Source organism: Lissotriton helveticus, chromosome 3_1 (assembly GCF_964261635.1).
Source record: "Lissotriton helveticus chromosome 3_1, aLisHel1.1, whole genome shotgun sequence".
NCBI classification, from domain to species: domain Eukaryota; kingdom Metazoa; phylum Chordata; class Amphibia; order Caudata; family Salamandridae; genus Lissotriton; species Lissotriton helveticus.
Genome location: NC_136061.1, coordinates 1,368,214,561 through 1,368,231,259, shown reverse-complemented (window position 1 = coordinate 1,368,231,259; position 16,699 = coordinate 1,368,214,561). Strand labels below are relative to the sequence as shown.

Genomic DNA, 16,699 nt, shown 5'->3' with positions numbered 1-16,699 from the left:
TCAATTAAAGGCGTGGATTACTGAAACAAATCTCATACCAATTAAAAAGCACGGTTTTGTGAGTGCCACAACAACATTGACCATTGATTTGCGTTATGGGCTTTAATGCAGCAGTCAATGGAGCTAAATAAAAGACTTTGTAGCAACTTTTAATTCAGTGGATAGAGGCGGTTTGTGGAAAATTTGAACTATGGAAAATTCTCCGGTGTCTATTTTCTCTAATGAAGCGTTTACACTCATTCAAGTGATCCCATATAGAGCTCTATCAGTCCAGTAGACTGTCTTAAAGAAGAGATATACAGAATGGTTTGCGACCAATGTGTGCAGGCTTCCTGTTTTTATCTTTGGATTTATTTGGCATATCTAGCAGATACATAGCTAGGAACCAGGTCATTTTCAATGAAGATGGGAGGGGTCCAAACCGCGTGTCTGGAATATGCAGACAATGTAATCCTTCTGTATTATACAGAGGTGGGCCTGCAATACAAACTTGACTGTTTAACTGAATATTGTAAAACAAATGTTATGACTGCAAATATTGGAATTAAAAAAAAATTGTAAAGAAAATAAACTATTCTTGGGTTTTTTTAATGCCAAAAGTGGAGGAAGTATAGAGGTATCTGGACATGTTATTTAGTAGAACGGTAAACTGAATAGATCACCCGAGAGTTGTAAAGATTTGAGCCTTATTAACTTTAGGCTGTTTAGTAAAATTCAGTTGCAGGTATGGGAGACACTTGCTTTTTCCTTTAATAGAGGCTACTGAAATGAAAATACCCCAACAACAGATATTACCTCGGATCGCTAACGGGCCCTTTTGTGATCCAACATAATATCTGTTGCTAGAGTTGATGTTTGGGCAAATATCAAAATCTTATGCTGGAAATATATTCTAAATCTTCCAAATAGTTCAATAATACAGGACATTGATCAAGAAATAAAGCTAACGTTCTGGGTTGAACTAGTGGAAGTCCTCCTTTTGCGATGTATCTAGAAATTGGCCTCTGGTGATCACATATCAACAACCTCTTATCTCTGCTGGAAGGAAGTTTTGTGCAGAGAGAGGAAGTGAGCTTGATTATTAGTAAGGGTTAATAGTAATTGAAGAGTAAAACATGAATTTATGGTTGCACTGAATCATGGGAATCCTTTCCATTGAAGAAAGCTCTAAGAATATGCACATTTAAGTTGTCTTCCAACCTGAATTATGAATATTTAGTAAATAAAACCTCAATTGCATTTACATTTCCATCATTAGGAAGTGAAAATATGTTTCCATATTTATTCATACTACCTGACTCTTGGTTAAGTTCTGAGATATTAAAGCTGCAGGTAGATTGCTATCCCGGATTCTTTGTTCCACAGTTATGTGCAATTTTGAAGGAGAAAATTGATTTTGTCTATGCAATCTAAATATAAAATGAACAATTTGTCAATAATTGATTGTCCATTTTTCTTGAAATGTCACAAAAAGATTTTATAACCTCTATTGGTAAAGTATGTGACACATGGCACCTGGTGATTAGTTTGTTTTAGAAAATAGTTGTCAATACATTGTAATTGGTGTAATTTTGTACTTACATGTATAAAAATGTCTCTTAATGTATAGTTTATGGTTGATGTAATGTGTGGTGTTTTTCAAACATGAAAAACATTTGCCCCAGTTGAAGTGCATCTCTTGCAGCATTAGCATGTCTGCTCTATGTCTATCTATGTATGCAGTAACAAAAAATAAAGAGGTGCAAGAAATGTTTCAAATAATTTCAGCCACTGACGATCATTCAGAAACGCATCCCATTGTTTTCCACTCACAATCCCACAAACACGAGCCATATTGAAATCAGTATTGGACTACTCCGGTAGGAGTCCAGCCCAAATTGCCAAGCTGGATCCCCTCCAGAGAGAACTACAAGCAACCCCAAACCAGATTCAGCATACTTAGGCCTTGGCAGTGTGATATAGAGTGAGCTCCTGTGGTGCAGTGAGCTTGGGACCAACAACTGGGCATTTCAGTTGTACTTAGAGCACTCAAAACTTTACAAAGTTCAGCTTTCAGCCATCGAATGCTTCTGTTCCCATCTGGAGTAGACCTGGCTTTGCAATTCAGATTAGACTGTCCTATTGGAAAAGGAGATAGATGAATTGTATGTGCCAGGTCTCTCTCTAGAATGGCATGGTTAGTAAAAAAAACAATGTACCGAAATGCAGCCCAGAGCAATTGCCAGTGGTGGGTTCAATTGCAGCCATCAATGTGTTATTTTCTACTGTATCTATGTAAACCAGTGCCCATTTAGCCTTCTATGGGTTATTTAGACATTCGATAGTCCATGCTGTTAGAGAGAGATCTTTGCCATTAGTTCTGTTTACAATTGATAACATGTCTCAGACTCAGAAGATGGTGTGCATACCACTGCACTACCAGAAATAAGTGATCACAAATAGCTCTATATTGAGCTCATATTCAGTTTTTAGTGAAACAAAATCTTTGCCTTGAAATACAAAATCAGAAATTCTAACAGTATATGAGGAGTTCACCATTTATTTGCTGAATTTTGAAAAACACTTTGGGTTATACCAAGTTCTGCCTAAAAGACGTGTTCTGAATCCTACAGGAGCTTACATTTAGAGCAGTGTCTGTAGCATCAGAAAACAGATTATAATCTGTAACGCTATCAACATCCATAAAGATCCTGCAAAAGATTCACAAGGAAAACTAAAAGGTTTCATTGCTACAAAGCTTTCTACCTTTCTGAAACCAGATAAACAAATACTGTACCTCAAGCCACATTCCTATGATTCAGTAATGACAGCATCATCACGAACAACAAAGATTGAGTAACTTGGAATCTTACCTAAGAATACTATGGTCTGTTTTCGAGCTGACTTGCCTTCTGAACTTGAAGTTTTGGTCATGCATTCCATGTTATTCCCTTTTGAACCCTTTACAGTCACTGTATCCTTCCTGGAAGCCATAAGGACGTTCATCATATTACGACACATGAAAGCCACTGACCCCAAAATCAAAATGTAAACCACGAAGGCACTGAAAATACTGGACTGGAAAACCACCCACTTGGTAGAGATGGGGGTGCAGAGAGTCACATTTGATTGTGGTCCTCCATGGTTCAGATGATACATGCTGGGCCTACTACAGTTGTGAACTCCTTTGTGGTTGGCAACAGGTTCCAAGGGATACTCAGCCCCCATCGCAAAAATAAATGGAAGTGCAACACCGATAGACGTGAACCAGGAGAAAAAGATCATCAGCTTGACTGTGCACGTCCCTGAAATGGACTTGAACTTGAAAGGGTGACAGATGGCGATGTACCTCTCAAAACTCAGGGTAGCCACATGAAAGACGGTAGTGTAACTGCAGGCTTCAAAGAGGAAGCAGTAGGCTTTGCATGTGATGTTCCCAAGAGTTGTGGAGAAAGGATACCAGATGACTGAATACAGCTCCACAGGCATCCCCAACAGGATGACCAGTAAATCCGAGCATGCCAAACTGATCATATGATCCGTCACGCCTTTCTGCATGTAGCCCTTTTTCTGTAGTATCTTGCATGTCTGGATGGTAATGCTGTTGCCTAGTACTCCAGCCAACAGGATAAGGCTGTACAGCACAGTTAATGTTATCTTTATCCAGAATTTCATCTCAAAATCAGATACATGTTCATGGCCCAAGAGAAGATCACAAGGGTCCACATCATTTTGCTGTCCCATGGCTGTCTGCTTATCAATGAACTCAAGAATCCCAGGAGAGATGACAACTGACCTTTAGGACAATATATAGAATAAGCACAGTATAAGAATGTTAAATTTAACACTGGATAACAAATATGTAAATAGCAGTACTTGAGGGTAGCACCAAATTATAGCAAACATTTTTTCAGTACTTAATTTTTCTTTCGTACAATTTTAAGCTGCAATCATAAAGATAGAAAGATATTTAGCCCTTGTCCCCACACAAAATATTAGCATCATACACAGATACACTTTATCAAATTATGAAAGTTTTCTATTAGAAACAAATAGGGTGGAAGGTGCATTTCACAGCCAATATAATAAAAAAAATGCTGAAAGCTTTTAGAATGCCAAGGGAAACATAAACATGAAAAAGAAGGAGTTTTACTCATTAAAGAAAAGAAATCCAGGAGTGCACCACACAGCTAAGAGGCACCTAAAATGCAGATGGTTTGTACTACGGCAAACAATTAGCATACAACTAATGTTCAATAACGCACAATGCAAGTTCAGAAACATCTGTGAAAGAGAATGTGGCTTGATGCCAAAACAAGATGACCATTGGTTAGTAGAGCTCTGGGAGGCATTGAGGTCTTTATTTCCAAAACTGTCAGAAACTGCTTGTTAATACACTTTCAGGTACTGGCAAATATTTCTACTCGTCGCCCTGCGTATGTTGATTACATTCTTATTTATGTTTACTTTTTAAATGCATTTTTATTTCCCCAAATTTTTCCTCCTCTGTCGTGCCCACCATTTTGGTAGTGCGCACGTCTTTTTTCTTTGCGATAATTCGTTTTACAATGGATTTAAAGATGTTTCATTTTTTCAAATGAATGTTGTACAATTATGAATGACCTTCCCTTGCTCTTCAATGAAATCTGACATGAGCACTAACCTTGTATTTCTTCTCCGTGTGGTGACCATATTATGTGACAGTTATTGACTCGAGATATTTCATTTCTTTCTGAACTTGCACTTGCTTTTGGTGCTTTCTACATATGAGGCATTCTATTTATGCATATATGGTGACCTACTTTTATAGGAGTGGGAGTGAGGTTCTACTTTTTGTTCTATATTAATAGTGTTACCTCCATATATCATTTGAGCATACCTCTTTGCATGGCTAAAACAAGGAAATAAAGGCTTAGTGGTAAATCAGTGAAATCTGTATCAGTGGTTGATTTTGAGGAAATACTGGATCATTCCACAATGGTTAACCCCTAAAGCTGCACATATATTGAAATTGCTTTAAGCTCCAATGCCAATATGAATAAGAGGCCAAAATTAGATTCGCCTTCACCTTGTAAGGCCTCACCTACAACATCCATGTATTTGTTATTAGAGGAGATTAGAGCACTTAAACCCTACATGGCAGAAACTAATAAGAGACTTCAGTCTTCGGAATATAAATAGTCTTTTACGGATAAATGAGTTAAGAAGCTGAACAGGAAATTAGTGATCTGCAAGATGCTACAGCCAAACTAGAGTCAATGTAAAAGGAAATTAATCTTCTAAAGAAACAGTCTAAGGATCTCAAAAACAGAAACAGGCAAAATAATTTTAGAACAAATAGTCTTCCATGGGGTACTAAAGGTTTGGATCCTATGTCATTTCTTCATTCATTCCTACCAAAAATACTTGGTATGGATAAAGTTCAGTTTAAAACTTAGGAGTTCATACACTGGGGCCTAAACCTACTATGCTTTAACGTCCTCTAACCGTGGAGGTGTAATAATTTTATTTTTGGAATTCACAGCTTTACTCAAAGTTCTTTCCAATGACAACTCAACGAAAAAGATTGCATGGTCTGGTAATACTCTATTATTTTCAAAGGATGTTTCCAAAGCAACAGCTGATAGCAGAAAGCAATTTTTAGACAAGCATCTTGCACTGAAACTCTTGATGCTACATTTGGTTTAATACATCCTTTGACTATTCAAGGTCACATATAAGAACTACTTATGATGATCCAAATAACTTACGGAAATATCTGTATTAGGGCAAAGGAGAAGATATGGATACCACCAAAACTAATTTTGTTTAAATGCATCGCGCTGTATTGGTTGTTGTTTCAATATTGACCATACTGTATAATTTGTTGGTTTGCATAATCTAATACACTTTTCTTATTCATTCAGTTTTAGAACCATCTTCCAGCTATTTCACCAGTATTCCCTTATTCAAGGGTTATGGCCCTGGTGTTTCTCTGGAGTGAAGCTGTGTCATCGTTGTTTTGTTTGTGGTCCCACCATTCCCTCACTTCTCCCTGTGTCTCGTGCAGGTATGTGTAACAATTGTATTTGTTTGATTTGTTTTCCATTTTTGTTCCTTTTTTGTTCTTCTTATTTCTTTTTTGTTTTTTAGATTTTGATGGTTACTGTTTATTATCAATTGTTCAATACTATTCCTATAATTTTTGCAAATCGTGTTATTTCTTATGATTCATATTTGCTTAATACATATGGCCTTGTAGAATTTTTTTATAGATGCATTGTATACTGGTATTTTCTTTACAGTATTTTCTTGGGATATTAAAGGACTTGGTTCACATATCAAAGACAAAAGGTGCTCACACATTTTGCAAGGTATAAGCCTCAAATCGAAATAAAAGTGGCCAAATCCTCCTACTATGAAAACAGAATTACCTCAGCAGCAAACCGCCCTCGTGAAATTTTGAGAATTGCTAAATCACTTTTAACTCCTCCTGCGCCCCCTATCGTCATCGCTGATATCCCTTTATGCTGCAATGCAATTGGAGAATTTTTTAATGATAAAATACAAACGATCTATAAGTCCTTTCCACTGGCGATTCCTCTACCTATTGAGGTGAACATCTGCTGGAAGTAATCCCCCGCTGAACCTGACCTCACTCAAGGGATCCTGAGTCAACTGAAATCGGGGGCTCCCACAGATGTTGCCGCCCCCAATATTTTAAATCTAGTCTCTGAGACAGTATCACCCGTGATCTTAGAAGTGATCAACACCTCTTTAGAAATTGGGTCAGTGCCTCCCTTCTGGTAACAGGCTATGGTGAGAGCACATCTAAAAAAAAAAACCTCAACCCCGAGGTATTTGAAAACTACCATCCAATCTCTCAGTTACCAGGAGTAGGGAAAGTGGCCGAGACGCATGTAAATTCTACGCTCTCAACCTTCCTTGAAAACAATAATTGCCTTCATCCCACGCAGACAGGATTCAGACCTCAGCAAGGGACTGAGAAGAACTAAGAAATATTTTGGATGGTAGAGGCTGCGCTGCACTTTTTCTACTTGATCTCAGCACAGCCTTCGACCATGTTAATCACCATCTATTAATCCAAAGATTCAGGAATGTTGGAGTTGTCGGCTCAGCATTAAAATGGTTCCAATCCTTTTTAGAGGATCGATCCTTTGTAGTCTTTGAAGAGGATTTTACCTTGAAGTCAATGCCTCTTAGATGTGGGGTCCTTCAGGGCTCATCCCTGAGCCCCACGCTATTCAACGTTTATTTGAGACCCTTGGCGGAAATAGTAACACCATTCGGTATCCAGATCATCTCCTATGCTGATGGGACTCAGCTGGTGGTCTCGCTCAATCAGGTTGATAAGTCAGGCTCAGGCTTGGAATCATGCTTGGGAAAGGTCTCCAGTTGGATGGATAGCTTATGTCTGAAACTTAATGGAACTAAGACAGAGCTGATGCTCCTGGGTAATCATACAACTCGGAGATAGGCTCCCTCTGGCCAAGCTGTCTGGGCCCTCCTCCTTTCCCCAAAGACCAAATTAAGAGTCTTGGAGTGTGGTTGGACTTATGGGATCTTAAGAATGCTGAGAAAGATCCTCCCTCTGCTCCCTTTCTCTGCTAGGAAAATATTGGTCCAGGCATTGATTTTGTCCCGCCTGGACTATACAAATGCCCTCTACTTAGGAGCTCCACTCTTTACCACTAAAAAGCTACAGATTGTGCAAAACTGCACTGCATGCCTGCCCACAAACACTTCCAAACGCACCTCAGCCACACCTGCGCTTACATCCCTTCACTGGCTACTGATTCAAGAAAGAATCCAATTCAAGGCTATGTGTATTACACACAAAGCCTTCTCAGGCAAAGGCCCACCGATCATCAGATCCATTATTCAGCCATAGATCTGGAAACAAGCAGCTGGCAGCAGTTCCCAAAATACGGAAATCGCAAAGCAGAGGGCGCCGTTTCACGTATACCGCTGCTAAACTGTGGAAGCACTTACCCCCTTGGATTTGCCTTGAACTGAATTATCTAACTTTTCGCAAGCACTTAAAGACCTTTCTGTTCCCTTAACTCAGTTTGAACTTGAAGTGGCCCTGCATTTAGCACAGGGATGCCCCCGGGTAACCATGCGCTCTCGAAATGTCATTCATTCATTTATTCTTTATCAAGAAACTCATTTATTCTTATATGAAGCTGTGGAGCTTAAAAAAAGTTGAGTTGGGTTGGTCATGTTTTTACTTCACCAGAATATAATAAAAAAGGGTACAATCATTCTAAGTAATAAATATTTAGATATTACATTATTATCTAATGACTTGGATGAAATTGGTAGATGATCTAAAGTAAATCTAAATGTTATTAAAGACACTGTCTCTATGGTTGTCCTACACAGTCCCACAATTATTTTTTGTGTGAAATTTTACAAATGTACTAATGAATTACCCTGATGAGTACTTAGTTTTTGTCAGGGACTGCAATCAAGTGTATGCTTCTTTTATTGACAGGCATTTGAAAGCTACATGTGTAGTTAATACTATGCAGAAACATATAGCTGTGCTATCAAACTACAATTGCTTATAGATGTTTGGAGAATTTGTAATCTGCTAACTAAGCAATATACTTTTTTCTCACCTTAGCATGATTCCTAATCAAGAATTTACTATTTATTTTTAAGTCCGACCCTATCTCAATCAATTCTTAGGGCCTCATTACGATGTCGGTCGGAAACTAAACTGCCCGACTCCTTGCCGTATTTGGTTTCGACCGACTAGTGGTAGGCGATTCCACCCGACTGATTATGATGTTTTCGAACATCGTTCAGAAGGACTCTCATTGACTATAAGGGGAGCCTGTGTTCTGACTGACAACACAGGCCCCTATGGGGAAAATTAATTCTTGCAGAAAACCTTGCTCCCTGTCGCGTGCACCCCATAGTGGCTGGCAAATAGTGCATGGTTTTACAGGGAGGTCCCTTGGGTACGCCCTCAACCCCAAACTGGAGGACTCAGGATGAAGGGGGGGGGCTGCTAGGGGCCTCCAAAGTCAGTTTCCGCCAGGTTTTTCATGTCAGACAGATCGAGTTGGAAAGGCTGTTGGAATCCGACATCATAATCGGCTGGTCGGAAACACTGTCCATTGAGCTGTACGAATCAGCTCTAACCGACTCGGATTCTCTGAATGCCGATTGGAACCGATTCAGAATTCCCCTTCCTACCGCGAGCATCATAATCACTCTGTCGGAATTGTTTCTGACCGAGTTGGGTGGATGTGTTCTGTCACGGTCTAGGGTAATCCAGCTGTCGATTGGAGGCTTTCTGACCGACATCGTAATGAGCCCCTAAATGCGGAAATTGGAGCTATTAGTAATATGTATTATCTGAAGCTTTAGTGAATTGTGTTGTTATTGTGATGTTTTTATACTCAAATATTCCTCTTTTTGATTTGCCAGTGTAAAAAATCCATGCTCGCTTATGTGTGCTGATCTTGAGAAGTCTCTTATTGATTCTTTTTTATTTCAAAACTTTTTATAATTTTCTCAGAAACCCTCCTCATTAGCATCTCCGGTTATCAAAAAGACTTGTATAGTTTTACAATGTTTCCAGTATCCTGGGGATATTGATTAAAAAGATTTTTTTAAATCAAATATATGATATAGCAAACTCATTAAAATAAAGAATACATCTATTTGTTGGTTTTCGTAAAGGAAGAATGGATTACTTTAGGGTGGTCAATAATTCTAAGATGAGTCTATTCTTCCATTTATAATTAGTCAACCTTAATTTTTTACCATCTTTCTTTCATGAAAAACCCAATTCTTATCATTTGCTATATTGAATATTTTATCTTCTTTTCCTGACTCATCTCACCGATCTACAGAAAGTCATAATTTTACTTTATTTTTATCATCTGGTCTTAAAGCCTCTAATGTTTGTAAAGTACTTAGGAAAGATACTACTTTATAAGCAAAATCTAAAGCTGCGATAGAATGGGAGTTTGATCCCAATATGTCTTTGCTTATTGATGTATATTCTAAAATGTGAGGTAAGATTTATAAATCTTTACACACTGCTAGTACGACTCATTCTCTTTATTTTATTTATGGTAGATTATTATTAGCTCCTTCTACTTTATCTAGAGTTAAATCTGATTGTGATTCTTTGTGTCGGTCACGTAAACGTCAAAAGGCAGATCTTAAACATATGCTCTTTATTTCCCAGTATCATACTCTTTTTGGCAATAAATATGGGCCCATTTGAATTGCATGTTTAATACTACTATTTCTTTTCAGTTAGCATATGTATTTTTGGGTAATATAGCTAATATTTGGAACTCTTTTTCTTTTGATGGTCGATTAATAGAATGACTCAATTTTTAAGCAAATCATTAAAAATTGGAAAAATGCTTCTAACATCTCTTTAAAGGCCTGGTAATATAGTTTAGGCTTCATTCATCAACTGGACAGAGTGTGTGCGTCATCATCTTCTCTTAATGAAACTGGGAACATTTTATGGCCTCCGAGAACCTCCTTTTGTTGTCATATTTCAAAGTCCTATTATAGCTCTGAAGAAGTACTCCAGCCAACCTAAATGTATTTCTCTATATTTAGTATTGTATTAACATTGCATTATTTATTATACAATTGTTTGATCTTCAAGATCAATTTCTAGTTTTAATGTTTGAACCATTGATGGAATTGTTAAATATTCATCTTTGTTATTTCCATTTATTTTGCTTTTATATATATATTGGAACATTGTTTTAAATAGTATTTTGTATAAGCTTTCGCTATTATCTTAATTTTTGTTTACATTAGAGAACCTATGTAAACAATACACAATCTTCACAGAGCATATATGGTATCCGAATTTCATATGTGAGTAGGTGATCCAGAACAACTATTTTTCTTTGCATTCAGGTACTTGAAGTGCTAAGTATACATGGGTCTGGACATGACTATAAGTACAAGAACATATAGAAAAAATATAGACTGCAAGCCAAAAAGCTACTGACACACGAATTAGGAAACCTGACAACTCTGTCCTTAAAGTGATAAGGTATAACTGCCTTTAAGGGATTTATTTCACAAAATTGTATCTCTTCTTAGAGAGTTTCAACTTGTTAGGGTCAAACGAATGGACACCTTTCTTTTTGGAAAACGATTCCTATTCTGAATTTGGCACCATACAAATTTAGTAATGTCTAAATCTATGTAATTTAGTCTACTGCCACAATATATTAAGTAAACTTACACATATTGTCGAAGAAATCATGCAAAAATGGAAAAGAAAAATCTGAAAGGGTGTATATAAGAAAATAGATGATTTTATCTTGGTCAAATAAATTGGCTTTTGGCTTTTTAGTCACCGGATTGTATGCTAGGATTGTTGAGCCAATGCTAGCATTGTTAAAAATTAAACTACAAATCGCAATATGTAACATGCTATTGGCTAAAAAGTCAATACTGTCTCAATTTTCATGTGTAATTTAGTGTAACTTGCCTGTTATGAGGATAAGATTTCTGACCCCTCCAGCTCACATAACATATTTTGCACCTCACATTACTACGGAGAGTCCTAGGTCCTTACACTCACACACTAAAGTAGCATGGTGCCAGGATCAACCAAAATAGCAGGATACTATTTTCACATGCGGTCTGAGACTTGGCGCAGGGGCACACACCCTTTGCATGAGAGGGACATTACCATTCCAGCATGTGCTAAAAAGTGAATTCTGCATCTCATGACAGAACCCTGATTAAATGCACATTGTGCTCTGAGCCTATTACTGCAGACCGAGCCAGAGTGTTATAGCATGCATGTTCAGACGTATTAAGTTGCCCACGTTTGAATGAATTACCTGCGCATCCGAAAAACAAGGCTTTCACCTGAAGATGCACTGAGCTGCCGGTCACTTTGGTTTCAACAGCTACTAGTTTCCCCCCATCGAGACGTGGTGGGATAAGATTTGCGCCTACGGAATGGATGTAATAAGATGGTGAGCAACTGCCACTCATTCGAGAATTTCTTTGTGATTTGCAATATTCTCACTGATATGTCAACAGCCAGAAGGAGCAGAATTTACACCAGTCTGCACAGGCACTGAGAGGTTAAAGAGCTGGTCTCCATAACCTCATCAGCAAGCCTCACTGGACTGGAGAGACCATTACACATATCATGGACCTTGGTTAAAGAAATGGCCTTGGTTGTGCAAATAGCTCTGCATAGTCTGCAGGCTGCATGCACCAAGACAGGTATATACCATGTGAGTTGGGAGAGATGAGGTTGAACCCAGGCGGGTAGTGCAAAGGGACCATTCCTTCTGCCCTCCAAAAGGTGTTGACTGGCAGAACTATGGGCCTGATTACAATGCCAGTCAAACCGCATTCCATGGCCCTGTCGGATGCAGTTGGACTGCCGAAGGCTTCGTTAAAGAGGTCGGTTCAACTGCTGGATTATGATGCATCCGGCATGTACTCCAACCGGCCGCTGAGAGATGCCCAACTCCAACAGCTTTCCTCCACCCGCTGAGTTGGCGGTTAAAGAGGAACAGCAGCCATAGGGCTGTACAGGGAAATCCGACCGTCGTCTGAATTACAATGTGGGCTTCAGACGACTCGACTGTGGCAGTCAGACCGCCTGCCTTGAAACGAAGGAAAAGGGGTGAATATTTAGCCGACTCCCGTTCTCCATTATAGACTTCGGCATAGATCCCTTCCTCCAGGTCCCCCTACACCTCAGCAGCTGCACCCTGAAGTGGAAGATCCTGTGGGTGACGATATCAAGGCAAGTCCTCCTCATGTGGCAGTCCTCCTCATGTGGCATGTATCCTCATTGACTGTACTGTGCACATATCGCCACACTCCAGCAATGGGGTACTTCGTACACAAGGCATGTAGGTGTGTATAACTGCACATGTTTCCTGTGCATTTGTGCCCACTTGCAGTGACATGCCTGTGGAGGGGGGTTGCACGGCCAACAATGAGACCTCTGTGGTTGCAGTGGTTGCATCGTAATATGGCGGGCGGAGCTTTCTTGACCGCGATAGTCAAAATCGGGCAGCGGCGGGGGGACAGGCGGTCCCAACTGGCATCATAATCAGGCCCTATGTTCAGGGATTGTCATGGAGATGGGAAAATACACAAAACAGTGACAGCTGATTCCCCCTCCCTCCTCCCAGGCATCTCTAGACCAAGTTTAGAATCAATGACTGAAAGAGCCCAAGCGAACTGAGAGAGCAGGACTAAGGAAGATATTGCAGTATCGCCTTTGGCTAAGCCTAAGCTTTTCCTTCTTGTCATCGTAATAACCTTTATATAACTGTAGCACGATTTTGCATTAGCAGCAGAGTAGCAAGGGTCAAATGAGTATTCTAATATTGTAAATAATGCAGTTGTACATTCACTCTTCATAGCAAACCGGAGTGTGGCAGTTCCCCACAATGATCTAAATAAATGCTTCGAGAACCGTAGAACAAAATCTGTCAAAATCATATGTACAATGAACACATAAGGAGCAGCGATACAATCTTTGTGAGAAGAAAAGCACACATACAATAAACCTTCCCCCCAAATACGAGCAGATTAAAATTCGTAAGCACTAGTGGCATGTCAAAACAAAGTTTATATTTAATAAATACAATCACCTATGTAAATGAGCCAACCTTTCCCTCAGTAAAAGAAACACCCTGAACTGTGGAAACAAGACTATGCAGAAAAACAATGAAACACCAATGCACTAATGTTTCCTTATGTACCCCTTCTTTCCCATACACCCTTCAACTGTATGCCTTCTGCATAGCTAAAAGACTATTCTGTCTTAAAGAAAAGAAAACAAACCTGGCCACTTCTAGGCGCTCCCAATGAGATGAGACCTGAAAGCATAGGAAGACCAGGCTATTTGTCCAGGATTTCACACTTAATTTAGATGGGGTTGAAACCGTGCCTCTAACTGCTCAAGCCTACATCTGAACCCCAAGACCACCTCTCTGATCACATTCCTTTGCCTCATAAAATAAAAAGGATGAACACATGTCCCTGTGGCTATTATATGGTAGAGTGGAAGGGGCCTTGCGTCTGTGGCCATTATATTTCCGAACGTGGCGTTGTGATTGCCACTGCCCTTCCAAACACAGGGTTAATATGTTAATACGTGCAAAGGTTGTTTTTATTTTTAAAGGTATACACTTAAAAAAAAGTCTTTCTTTATTTGTCACATAGCACCAAAATGAATTTTAAAATGTTCCAATATGACCATGCAATAAAAAAGTTTCATTCAGAGGAGAATTGCAAGTGTGCGCCTCGAAGCGACAGATTTGCCTGCAGCGACCACTCTCTCGGTGCCACGGGATCTGTAAGCCACACGATTAACTGGTGTAATACATGTTGCAATGCTTAATTTACCACAAAATGCACGTAAACCAGGGGAAGACCCCACAAGCCTTTAAAGCTGCAAAGTGGACTGTAAATTATACCCAGCTCTGACCAATGTTACTGTCCACTATGCTGTAAGTTCATGAATGTTTCAAATGATTCAACAGAGCCACAACCACCCAGCCCAGCACCTTCGTGACCCACCGAGGGCGTTGTCGCCGGTGTGCAAAAGTCAACTTCATTTTTGTCTTGAAAAGTTGACCGATTGCCATGATCCATGTTAGACCAGCAAATTGGCAGAAATCTATTTTAGTTTTCCTACCTTAAGTTGTTCTAGACGAATTTCGTCGCTTTTTCACAACATACTCCTTTCCATCTTCCGTCTTCTGCTAATTAACCAACTTTTGTTTCTTGTTAAAAGATCCACATTTCCAATAAAATGTGTTTTGTCAGGAAATCCGCCTCCCATTTAAGTGCAAACCGTCTCAGGCATTCACGAGCGTTCTGGACTCTGTTAATCATTACCCTGCATGACTGGAGCACAGGAAGAAACGAGGCAGTGTTTGGGCACCTGGGCAGGAGTGAATCACAGCCAGCAGAAAAGGGAGGAGGAGGTGGTTTACTGCAGATAAACTACTGAACTGACTGATATGAAGCAATAGTGACTCTACTCCAGCAAATAAGGGTGGGGTAAAACCGGAGGCACGATTACGGAGGGTACACAAACAATCCCAAAAGGTGTAAACAAAAAATATGTCCTTGCATAGTGTAAGTGAGAAACCGCATACCTGCCTGGTACCCCATTTGCAGTTGTACATGTGAGCCTGAGATCTTTTAAGCCAACATCAAGTTACACACTGGGACGTGTAGTTTGGCATTCAATGCATAAATAAAAAAAGCATTTATGTGTACACACAGAGAGGGGCTTTGGACCAGTCCTCTTTATCCATTGGTATGTTTAACTATAATTCCCATTTTGCTTCTTCCCACCAAAGCATACAGCATGATGCGATGAGTCATCCCACTTCAGTTATTGGTTCACTTATACTGTGATTGACACTAATAGTACTGTTTCTTTGATCCTACAAGAATCCTATTTTCTTGTCAGATGCCTCAACACTAATGATCGTACCTATGCCTGTTTTAAGTATACCTGCCAGGTGAGAAGCACTCTGAATGGGAATCCGAATCATCTTTATTCGGTTGCCGACAGCCATAAAAGTAATATAAGGCATGTGCATAATAGCAATACATACTTATAGCATCATATACAAAACGGTATATAAAATACATAAAATCATGTATAATACGTCGAACTGCTGGTATAACAAATACATTTGTCTAAATGCTTTGATCTCCTAGGTCAGTCCACTCCTTAAAGAAACTGGGTCACATAGCAACATGTTTCATCGTCTGGCATGACACAAACAGTGATAGGCTTGCAGGCAAAACCGCAAATTTCTAGACCTCAAAAACGGTACAATAATTTTTTGGTTTTATATAGTATACTCTTCACAAAAAAGAGAAAGGTTAACATTGTTTGCTTTTGCTATTTGCCACATGGGCATACTCTAGTGTCAAGTTTGGGTTGATATCCAACCGGGAAACAAAGTGAATACTTCACAGTGCCGGCCGTAAGCTGAACAATAAAGATCTTTCGCAATTTTAACTGGTATTCCACAGATAATCAGTGGAGATGCTCCCGGGATTAAGATTCAAATAAAACTTGACACTTGAGGGCCTATTAGGTTGGGGGGCGGACTTACGTCTGCCCACCACCCTAGCAGTGCTGGGACCGGCCACCAGTGGTGCGGCGGTCCCGCCCCGGCAACTAGGATGCCACGGTGGCAGAGGCATCCCCCATTCACATCATTTTGGTGGGCGGTGCACACAGCACCCCCCGCCACAATGCTGGGACTGCACACTGTGCATTTGCATTCACAACATGACGGGCACCACGTGGTGTCTGCCATGCTGTGCATGCAAATGTAGGGGGGTATCATATGTACCCTCAATGTGCCCTCCTCATCCCCCAACATCCTGGGGACCAGCAACAGTGCCCCAACTGAGAAAAACGCATGCCTTTACAGTGGCTGCAATTCCGCCACGGAAAGGCAGCTTCCCGCATACATTATAATATGGATGGCTGTGTCTAGCAGACACCACCACCATATTGAACCCTTTTCCGCCTAGTCGACTTGTCGACCAGGCGCCTTCCCGTCCCTGCGGTACCCCCGCCATCATAATATGGCATGGGTAAATGGGAGGCGGGCAGGAGATTATGCCGGGCGGATCTCCACCACCATGCGGGCAGTGGCGATCCGCCCGACATAGTAACAGACCCCTTGGTTTCTGATCC

General features: G+C 40.0%; 1 protein-coding gene across 1 annotated transcript in view; it reads right to left on the bottom strand.

The window, feature by feature from the left end:
• GPR39 (G protein-coupled receptor 39) overlaps positions 1–14,867 on the bottom strand; it is a 1,198,747-nt gene extending 1,183,880 nt beyond the window's left edge. The window contains exons 1-2 of the mRNA XM_078682014.1: positions 14,663–14,867; positions 2,853–3,775 (exon numbers count right to left, since the gene is read on the bottom strand). Coding sequence (XP_078538140.1) covers positions 2,853–3,723 — 871 coding nt within the window. The 5' untranslated portion in view covers positions 3,724–3,775; positions 14,663–14,867. The remainder of the gene's footprint in view (positions 1–2,852; positions 3,776–14,662) is intronic.
• Positions 14,868–16,699: the final 1,832 nt, after the last annotated feature.